Source organism: Condylura cristata, unplaced genomic scaffold (genome assembly GCF_000260355.1).
Source record: "Condylura cristata isolate star-nosed mole 26May11 unplaced genomic scaffold, ConCri1.0 scaffold00031, whole genome shotgun sequence".
Lineage (NCBI taxonomy): Eukaryota > Metazoa > Chordata > Mammalia > Eulipotyphla > Talpidae > Condylura > Condylura cristata.
Genome location: NW_004567132.1, coordinates 17920399 through 17930968, shown reverse-complemented (window position 1 = coordinate 17930968; position 10570 = coordinate 17920399). Strand labels below are relative to the sequence as shown.

At 41.9% G+C, this 10570-nt stretch overlaps 1 protein-coding gene across 1 annotated transcript; it reads right to left on the bottom strand.

Moving 5' to 3' along the window:
• Nucleotides 1–1246: 1246 nt before the first annotated feature.
• On the bottom strand, nt 1247–10163 carry MRPL19 (mitochondrial ribosomal protein L19). The gene is made up of 6 exons (XM_012731453.1): nt 10061–10163; nt 9754–9871; nt 6609–6727; nt 6282–6416; nt 3087–3268; nt 1247–2952 (listed from the first exon to the last, which is right to left on the bottom strand). Exons 1-6 carry the CDS (start codon nt 10161–10163, stop codon nt 2731–2733), a joined length of 879 nt encoding a protein of 292 aa, XP_012586907.1. The 3' UTR covers nt 1247–2730.
• Between the last annotated feature and the right edge of the window lie 407 nt (nt 10164–10570).

Below are 10570 nucleotides of genomic sequence, written 5' to 3'. Positions count from 1 at the left end.
GTACTGCTCCCCCAACCTGGAGCGAACACAACGAGGTCTCCTCCCAACCTAGGGCTTCTCCTGCGGGAAGCCCGCCCAAGCGAATCCCAGAAACGCACCGCCCCTCCGCCACCCACCAACCGCCGCCCTCCAGCACCCCCTACTCATCCCCCAAACCCCCGCCAGCCTCACAGGTCACTCCCAACTCGCCCACCGGGAAAGCCCGATGAGAACGCCCGAAAACTGGCAGCCCGCGACGCTTACCTGAGTAGACGGCGGTCCGCAGCGCGAGGCCAGGGGCACCATTCAGTCAGGGGGTTCGGAGGTGCAGGTCCGCTGGAGTCAAGCTTATAACCTTCGGGGCTCCGCGGAGGTGCTGCGCTCCGCCCAGGTCCCGACGCCATCTCAGCCCCGCCCACTGGCCGAGCAGCCCCGCCCACCCCACCGCCCTAACCCCGCACACCTGCGCGGCGAGGGCCCCGCCCACCCCGAGGGCGACTCAGCGCCAGGCCGCAGAGACTAGGAACACCTGGGGTGGGCGGGCGGGGGGCGAGGCCGCTTTCCTATTCCGCGCGGGCGGGGTCAATTCACAGCCTCACCACCGCCAGAAGGTCCAGCGGAACGTCTGGAAAACTGCTTGGGGCAGAGACTCGCAGACTGGGTGGCCATCAACAGAGCGAAGCCAATTTTTCTTTTTGCGAGGGAACTCGGGGCACTGTTAACCCAAGACCACTAAGAGCCTTTCTGACCTTGGATTTGGGTTTTGGTTCTTCCCAGCAGGGAGTGATTCATAGTTCTGCCAGGAAATTCAGTGCATCGCCTCCCATGAGTTGGTTCGCCTCCCATGAGTTGGTTCGCAAGAAAGGAGCCTGAAAGGCCATGAGACCCATTCTGCCAAGCAGAAGCTGATCCATAGTCCTGTCTACTAATCATAATAACGCCCACACCCAAAAGCTGAGTGAGCCTCACCCCAGAACCCAGTCAACTGTGGCGCCCGTCCTACAGCCTCACTTGGGCAGGTAAGTAGGCAGTGCTACCCAGCTTTTCCCAGCCAGTGCTTCTCCACACCCCTCTACAGCTCAGGCAAGGAAGAGTTAAGAATGAATTAAAGATCTTAAAATCTAAGGAAATGGGGTAGATCGGTGTAAGAAAATACAAACCCACTCCTGGAGACTGAACATCAAAAAAACAGTCTCAGAAAGAGGGAAGCAGAGGAGAGAAAACCATCAGCAACCAATAAGTTTCCAAGAACTGAAAGGTCCAAGTTACCATCCTGAAGGGGTTCCTCAAAAGCCCAACATAAGCGATTAGACCCACCAAGGCAATCCTAAACCTCAGGACCAAGATAGTCTTTAAGCTTTCAAGTCACACACAAGGAGCAGAAATCAAAATGATTTTGGATTTCTCAGGACAACACTGGAAAAAAGACACCGGAGCAATACACGCCTTCAAAATTCTGAAGGAAAATTATTTACTACTTACAATTCTATGAAATAATAGCTATCAAATATGACAGACACACAAGGTCTACAATTTACTTCCACACATCCTTCTGCTAGAAGCTACCAAAAGATATGCCCCACCAAAACCCAATAAAACAGAAAACTAAGAATCCAGAAAACACAGTAAAACAGGAATGAATGCAAATGTCAAAATAGCTAGGTACAAGAGGGTAGATTTAAGCAACATGGTCAAAAGACAGACAGGTTGAGGGCTGCCTCATCAAGAGCTGGGCTAGTACTGGACTCTTTCTAACACAAGGAACAGCATACCCAAGGGAGCCAAGTTAGCCAGAGGCTGGTCTTTACCAGGTGAATAACTGCCCGCTTTTCAGCCCATACCCAGACGTGTGGATCAGCAAGGACACTCACATCACCCTCTGGGAACGCTGTTTTCAACCACTCCTCCAAGTGGGAGTTTGATTCATCATCATGGAACCAAACAACAGTTAACTCCCTCCAACCACACTTCTGTCAGGCATCAATTACCCAGTCCATGCCTTAACCCTGCCTAAGGCCCCACGTGAACCTATTGTCCAGCAGCACTCACCGTGACCCTAGCCATGAACTCCCTCAAAAATGATTTTTGTGAACTCTCGGGGAAGCCAAAATCAAACTATGACCCGAGACGTTATTATGCTCTCCCTTATGTCTTCATGTAATAATGGCATTGCCCTCCTGTATCTGCCAACAGAATTTTCAAAACTAGATGTATTGCTTAAGAATGTGTATGGACGTCATAAATGACATGTAAGGGAATGATTAACACGCAGCCAGGACAGGCCTCCAAGGGGGAAGGAGAGGGATGCAAGTGGGATGCACAAGAGTCTCTGGATGCTAGCAGAGTTCTACTTCTTGCCCTTCTTAGATATTACTGCATGTTTTACTTCTTAGGCTGGTGTGGGTACAGGAGAAGTGATTTCATTATTACTCTCTACACCATACTTTTCGGTATTTATGATTTGAAAAAAAAGGCGACCTTACCAATGTCCTTGTTCAGATTCCAGAGAAAGCTGCTAAGTTTGACTAGACTGGTCTCCTGTGAGAGAATGGATATGAACCCACTGAAGCGTGTGTATTTCTCTTTTTAAAATAACAAGCTTGTGCTAATTTCACTGCGTAAGAAAAGTTCTAACAAAATAAAGAATGTTTAGCTGATTTAATAACTGTCTTTACAAAGTTAAAATGGTATCTAAATAAACCTTCTGAGAGTCAATATATCCTTAACAAGTAACCAAATTCATTCACAGAATCAGGACTTTTTTGATGCTTCAATTTCATCCCATATTGCAGCTTCAATTTTTGAAGTGTCATATTCCCTCATCATATCAAACTCAATCCATGGCTGACTCCACTTCTGAGCTTCTCTCATTTGTTCTTCAGTTAAAGAAAGATCAAATCTGATCCCTTTAATATTAAATTTTGGACGTTCCCAGCGTTTGGACCAGGGCTTTGGTTTCATTTTTACTTTCAGCTAGGACAGACAAAAAAAAAAAAAAAAGGAATAAATTAGGTTGGTAGTTATAAGCAAATATTCATCCAAGAGTTTTCATTAAGGTGATTCTTATTTCATATTTACATTAACTGTTCCAAATGTACAACTTATACCTGATTAACAGGAACTTCTTGGCTAGATTCTTCTACCACAGGCTTCATATTCACATCAAAAGTGCTGTATTCTGGAAGGGCATCTCGTAAGTATAGCAAGCTATCATCCAGCCGTTTCTCTAATTTGACCACTTGGATCTCCTGGATTCGAGGATTATAAAGTTCAAAGCAAATCTCAACCCCTAAAAAAGAAGAAAGCATTTCTTACCATCTACATAGAGATTCCTGCATGTTTTATATTGCAGTAAAAGCGACTTCATAAAGGAACCAGTATAGCACTTGGTGACACAAATTTGAAAAGTTTAAAATGAAGATTACTAAGGACCCTCCCTGGTTAAAGCAGGGAGGGTTAGGTTAAAGCACAACACTGCAAGCTAGCCATGTCCTCTTCAGTGTGAGTTCGATCCCTGGCCCGAGAGTGACTCACTTGGCACAGCAGACTTCTCCTCTCTCCTGCTACTCCCCTCAGCAGTGTACTTTGTCAGTCTGCCTGCTCAGCTCCCCACTCTGTCTCTCTCGCTGTGAATCCTCTTGCTGCCTCTGCACTTCCTGCCTGCACCCCCATTATGTATGCATAATTAAGTAATCTTTAATAAATAAATAAATAAAATGAAGGTTACTAAAATGGAATTAAACTAAAATTTACATATTTGTAAATTGAATGTTTATAGATTTAAAATTATAATTAGAATGATAAAGCAAAAAAAAAATCCACCTACAGTGGGTCACATTTCTCTAATTTTGCTCATGGAGATAGTTTGGGTTCTGTCAGTTCTTATTTATTACATAACTATTTAAATAAAACTATCTTCTACATTTAGAGCAACCAAGGTTAATGATGCGAAAAGAGTAAGTAAAATTTTAAGTCTTAGCTTTGGTACAGAAGTCCTTTTATTGATGGCCTGGGAATTATTATTATTATTTTTTTAACATTCTAGAGCCCTCCATATGAAACAAGCTAGTGTTAAAAAAGATAAAATTAAAAATTTTAATTTTTAAATAATTTGAACAAAAATTTGAATTGGGCAGCATCAAATCTAGCAGATAGAAAGAACCTCCAAGACGCTATAAAAACTTCAAAGCATTCTAGGCAGAGGAAAATGGAAACAAAGAAATTACATTAAGCAAACAAACAAAAATAGTTGGTCACAGCAAAGTTTCTTTTCTGTAGGGGACTAACAGGTGGATTACTTAACTGGTGCTGATCAGGAATCTTTTGATAGACTCATTTAAGGTTTCATTTCTGGGAGAGACAAAACTGTAACTAGGTTGTCTCAGTTTGGGGACAAAGGGCTTGGCATAAGTGACTCCATTTGGGTCCTGCTGTCTTGTTTTTAACTATAGTAACACCTTTGGGTGTTTCCAAGATGCTACATACAATAATAGGCTATAATCTGTATAATCAAACAGTTAAGGTAAGAGTATATTCTGAGATTTCTTGGAAAAATCCCAGGAAAAATATAAAAATATAAAAATATATGATCAACATTACTATCTACTGGATATATCAGGATTCAATCTCATATTCGCTGCACACCTATTCTGTTCCAGGCACTGAATTAGGAGTCATGCCTATAGGCAAACCAATAAGTAAGAATCTTCTCTTATAAAGTTTATAGTGTAAAGGGTACAAGTACTATGTAAGCCAAAAAAGGTCACTGCATAAAGACAATACCCAGTGATGGCATTGTCACTGAGAAGGGAGCAACTTTAAATAGTAAGGGAAAGGATGACACTTAAAACAGGGCCAAGAATACTCTGATGAGAAAGAAAAGCAAAGCTCTTGAGGTCCTAACAGACTTTCCATGCTGGGAAAAACAGAAAAGACCCCTTTGGCTGGAGGATAGTAACCTGGTGAGCCCAAGTTCACCAAGAGCCCACAAGGCTGCAGGCAGAAGGCCCTGGTGGCACAGCCAAGAGCGACAGCAGAGGAAATAGAGAAACAGACTAACTCGGGATCTACTTTTTGAAGACTTAGCCAATCAAACTTAATTGATTGACTGGACAAGGGAAAAAGAATTTAAAGTAGCTCTTAAGCTTTTGGTTAACTAAATAGTTAGGGAACGGTACCATTTACAGAAATAAGAAACAAAAATGTGAGAACAACATGTTCTGAGGGAAAACAAAGAACTCTATTATAACTTGTTTTATGCTTTTAAGACACATAAATGGAGACATCACATAGATAGTTGTTTATGCAAGTCTGAAACTTGGAAAAGGTCAGTCCTTGAGACATCCAGGTGGCATTAGCATCATCTGGATAGTATTTAGGGTCAGTGCATGTGAAATAACCATGATGGAGTACTGCTGAGGAAGGTCAAGGCAAAGTCAGTCGTAACACTAATATATTGAAGAGAAGGGTATGAGGGTGCCGATACTTTTGTGTCATCTGTCATCCATTACCTCACATACATAATAGTAATCAATTAACCACATCCCTGGCAGAAACCATTATTGTAAATTTAAAAAAAAAATGAAGCCCTGGTGTCCACCTGACTCATTCCTCGGCTCATGTCTCTATTACACACGTTCCTCAAGGTTAAGACCAGGCTGAGGCACAAGTCTGTAGGCAGCGCACGCCGGCCAGCTCCCCCTGCACAGCACCAGTAAGGGGTGCAGTCACTAAGGGGCAGAGAGGCAGCAACTGCTCACAATTCAGTTTCTGCTGACTATAACACGTCCCTTTTGGCAGACAAGAGCACACAAATTTACACATGAAAACTTTACTATTCCTGCCATTTTGTTTCATAATCTTTGTAGCATTTTACCACTTGTTCCTCTGCCTTACAGGACACACCAAACGTAACCCTACCCTTTCTAAATTGTTCTGATTCTTCTAAAACTGATAACTGTGGTGACCACAGTAGATAGAGCAAAATGGGATGACTTGTCTTAAGAGAAAGTAACTCATAAGGACACGGTTGTGTTCATCTCAATGTTGTCACGAAGGTGCCCTCACTGCTTTATAGTCACTTATCGCTCACTAGAGGTCACCATGGCTTGGAAGGCCTACTTCTAATGGCAGTTGTCCCTGTAATAAAAGAAACTTTCAAGGAAAGCAAGTAAGTCATCAGTTATATTTAATCAGCAGCCTCAGTTCTCATATCATTCTTAGGCCAAAGGCTCCATGCCAAGTAAACAAAAAGGCTTCCTGCAATATTTTTCAGAAAATAAAAACAGTGAAACGAAACCTACCTTGTCCTTCAATAGTATTTCTAAGGATAAAAGTAGCTCCAAGTCCTGATCCTGATCTTTGAATGCAAATCCCCAGAAACTGACTGGTTTTTCCACTGGCATATGGATCAGACGAAGTAACACGAAGAATGCTTCCTACAAATTAAAGAGAGAAACTTATACATGAGATGCAAAAACAATCAATAGCATTTCTAGATAGCTTCATAGATTTTTATATATTAGGGATAACACTTCATACAGGCAAAAGCCAGCTCTCAAAAGTAAACTCTATGCCAACAAAATTAACCCTTTAATCACTAATAATATAAGCATCCAGCTCTTACTGACCAACATAGAATTCTGGAATGTGGAGTACTTTCCTCCTTTCTAACATATCTTTCCTTTCTATCTGAAATTTCAGAGGATTTGTTCTTCCCCGAGGAGGAATGAATTCAGGACTCAAGAACCTGCGAAAAATATAAATAAAAAATTAGAATTGAAAATACCATTGAAAGAGAAACTTGCTTTGCAAAAGAAAATATTAAAGATTATCAATGTTTTTTAGTCTTCCTTCTCTAAATAAGAAAAGTCAATATCCGGGGCCCCTCCCTGGTGGCCTAAGAGTTAAGTCTCAGAGCTATCACCCCTACTACCTGAGTTCAACTTCCAGCCAGGGAGCTGACCTCTACGGTTTCGCCCGCTGCTCCCCTCAGCAATGTGTCTTACTAGATACCCCTCTTCTGCTCCCCACTCTGTTTCTGGTGAACCCAGTCAATGCCCCACCCCTGGCCTATACCCCAGTTCTCCTATACATATTTTTTCAAAAACTTTTAAAAAGTCAATCTCCTTTTTAAAATTTTGTCAATGTTCATGAGAATAGCTAACAATTTCTAATTCATCTCCTGCCGTGATACTTAAAGCTTTACTACATATCCATAACATAAAAGTAATTTTCACAACCAAATAGGTTTGGTGTCACCATTTTCTTTCCACAGATGAAGAAAATGAAGCTTCGAGAAGCTGACCTATTACAACTATATTAGCTATGACTTCAGCAAGTCAAGATTTAAATGTGGGCTTCAAATTGAGTTGCACATGTCATAATAAGTCAGAAAAAAAATGTAAATAAAGAAATCACCAATTACAAACTGAGTTTTAAAATAATCTCCCTATTCCTTTAACGGATTTTAACCCATTACGAAACATTTAATAGTCTATAGGAAAGTACAAAAGACGCTACAATGAAAATTCATGTCCCTACTCTGCCATCTGAAAATAAATGATCGCTATAATTGAAGCCTTGTACAGCCTTACCAATCCCAGTGAATGACTGTGCTGTATGTGGTGATGATTATCCCAAGGAATTTCTTCCTTTTCCTCAATTTCCTACTCTGAAATTTTTCTCAATTTCCTACTTTGAAATTTTCCAAACCTACTAAAATAGTGACATAGTAGTATAATGAACACCCAAATATATTTGATGCAGTTTCACCAGGCATCATCATTTTGTCCCATTTCCTTTATATATGTTTTTCTGAACGACCTGAAAATATCTCACTCCCTAACATTTTAGAAGGCTACTGCTAAGAATAAGGACGTCTTCCTACATTTACCACAATACAGATGTGATGTCTAAAGTTTTAGCTTTAATTAATTAGTGTACTCCAACATATATCTGATATTTAATTGTACATAATTATGCCTGGGAAAAGGTTATCTTTGATAGCTGTTTGTTGCCCAATCTGAGCTATAACCAGGCATCACATTGTATTTGGTTATCAGTCTCTTTATTCTGTTCAGCTAAGGCTATTCTCCATCTTCTTATTGTTGTAACACTGCCTTTTTGTTTGAATTAAATACTATTGTCTTACAGACCATCCCTGGGTTATAGACTTGTTTGCTGTTACCACATGGCTAGATCAATGTAAAACATCTTTGATAAAAATATTATATAGATGATGGTGTCATTCTGTCACTTCAGGAGTAACTTTATATCAACTTGTACCACCACTGGGAAAGCTAGGTTTGACTGCTCTATGAAAGTGAAGAATTTCCTCCCTACATTTTTTTTTTTTTTTTACACATTACATATGTGAGTATGTCTGGGCAATATAAAAGTGTAATCAATACCACATCAATTCTTCTGCAGGATGTTTTCCCCAGGCATCATAATTGTGAAGTTCACTCATTTTAGCTCTACATCATTCATTTTTTCATAGCCAAATAGTACTCTGTTCTGTGAATGTATTTGCCTGTTCACCTACTGAAAGATAACTAGTCTACTCCTAAGTTTTGGTTACAAACACTACTTTTATGTTTATCCTTGTATATATGCATCCTTGTACAGATTGCTTTCTTTAAATTGTATTTCTTCTGGGTGGAACAGTACACACAATCTTACTCATTTTTGTCAAACTGTTTTCTAGGTAGTTCTACAATTAATAGTCCCATTTAACTAAATTGTAGAGAAAGCTAACTTAAGAAATATACTCTTGGGGCCTCTCCCTAGTGGCATAGGGGTTAAGTCTCTGCACTATCAAACTATCAACACTGTGGCCTGAGTTGGAATCCTGCCCAGAATGCTAATGCACATGGTGCAGCAGACCTCCCCTGTCTTGCCCACTGCTCCACCTCAGCAGTGTATTTCAGTTAATCCACCTGTTCAGCTCTGGACTCTGTCGCTGGTGAATCCTCTCAAAACACCCCTCCCCACCCCTGCACTTCTGGCCTATACCCCAGTTCATCTATGCATAAATAAATCTTTTTTTTTTTTAAAGGAAAGTATGTACTCTTCAGGTTTAAAAAAAAAAAAAACTTGCATAAGAAAATCTTGTCCAAATTTCTAGGCTCTATGAATTCAAGATTGTTTCAACTTACAATCACAATCTTTTAAACGTTAAATATATTCATGCAGAGAGAAATCAAACAACCAAGGGCACTTGCAGAAGGCCTATAATCACAGCCAGCTTTTCCCTTTAAAATTGACACCTTAACATGGTTGTTAAAAGGTTCCACAGAAACTTTGTGCAAATTCTACTTAACCTAAATTTACACGTACCTTCAAAGTTACACCCATTCATTTACGTGAGCCAGATTTTTAAGCAGTCTTGAAGAGCAAATTTGAGAAATGGGAGTGGTCATTTTTGCTACTATACTGTATTTGCCAAGACACTAAAACACGATGACTTTTAACCAACCTATTCCCACTCGGACGAGGAAAGATCGGACACCCGGCATAAACAAGCAAAATACAACGTGCTTAAGAAAAAACTTGCTGTGTGCCATAGGCGTCTCAAATCTGAGAAGTCCCGACTTGGAGTTCTGACTTAGGATAGCGGCTTCAAAGAAACACGAAGACGACAAACCTAAGTTGGGTGCCCTTTACTTTATGACCTCTCGTGAAACTGGCTCTGGACCAAGAACTCTAAAGCCAATACAGCTTCACAGCACATCGACCCAAAGAGCGGGAATCGCGCCCGGGTTCGAGTCTCACCTGCCTTCCTGGCGCCGGGTCAAGCGTTTGTCAACGATAACCGGTTTCGGCGGCGGCTTAAACGCACCGGGCTCGGAGGGTCCAGTACTCTGCTGCCGGCCCAGAACCACGCAGACCCCTGCGGAAGCGGACGACAGCGATCAAGACCGCTCAGGCCAGATCTGCGCGTCCCCGGAACCAGGCAACCTCTGCCACTCACGGTCCATTGAGGGACCGCCGCCGGATCGCAACGAGTCTCCGAACTCGCCAACCCAATCCCCGCCTTTGACGTCTACTACTCCCCGACCCCAAGCCCAGCTCCACTTACGGCTGGAGACAGAGGACCGCGCAGGTAGCAGTGCCCAGACCACTCGAAAGCTCCGAGCCAGGTCCATCGCGGTCCCGCAGCCCCCAGCAATGGAAGCCGCCATGCCGGCTCACTCAGGGCGAGACTACAACTCCCAGGAATCAGTGCGACGAAGTCACGGCCACCTACGGCTGGATGGCGGCTGTTAGAGGACAAAACAGCTAAATACCCGCCTTGGAACTCTTCGGGGGAAGTATTTCTAGTGTTCCGCCTTGCGCCAAATGATACACATCCGAGAGGGAATTCTAGGAAGCCTGGAAAGCTTTCCTCACTCCCTCCTAGAATTAACTCTTTCTTCACTTTCTTGAGCAAATCTTCATTATGTCAAAACCCCATTATAGGTTGTCATCCTTACCTAGGTGCCTTCCCTTAGCAATCTCACTTGCAATTTATGTTTTAACTATTTTATAGTTACTGGATTTATGTATAACTCTGACATTATGCTCTAAGTTTGAGAGGGCATGGAAAAAG

Bases quoted from the DNA above. Each gene is read 5' to 3' on its own strand.
- MRPL19 (XM_012731453.1), bottom strand. From the start codon at position 10,163: ATGGCGGCTTCCATTGCTGGGGGCTGCGGGACCGCGATGGACCTGGCT. The intron at 9,872-10,060 runs GTAAGTGGAGCT...CCGCTTCCGCAG, and splicing joins GCGGTCCTCTGTCTCCAGCC to GGGTCTGCGTGGTTCTGGGC. The intron at 2,953-3,086 runs GTATAAGTTGTA...TGTCTGTCCTAG, and splicing joins AAGAAGTTCCTGTTAATCAG to CTGAAAGTAAAAATGAAACC.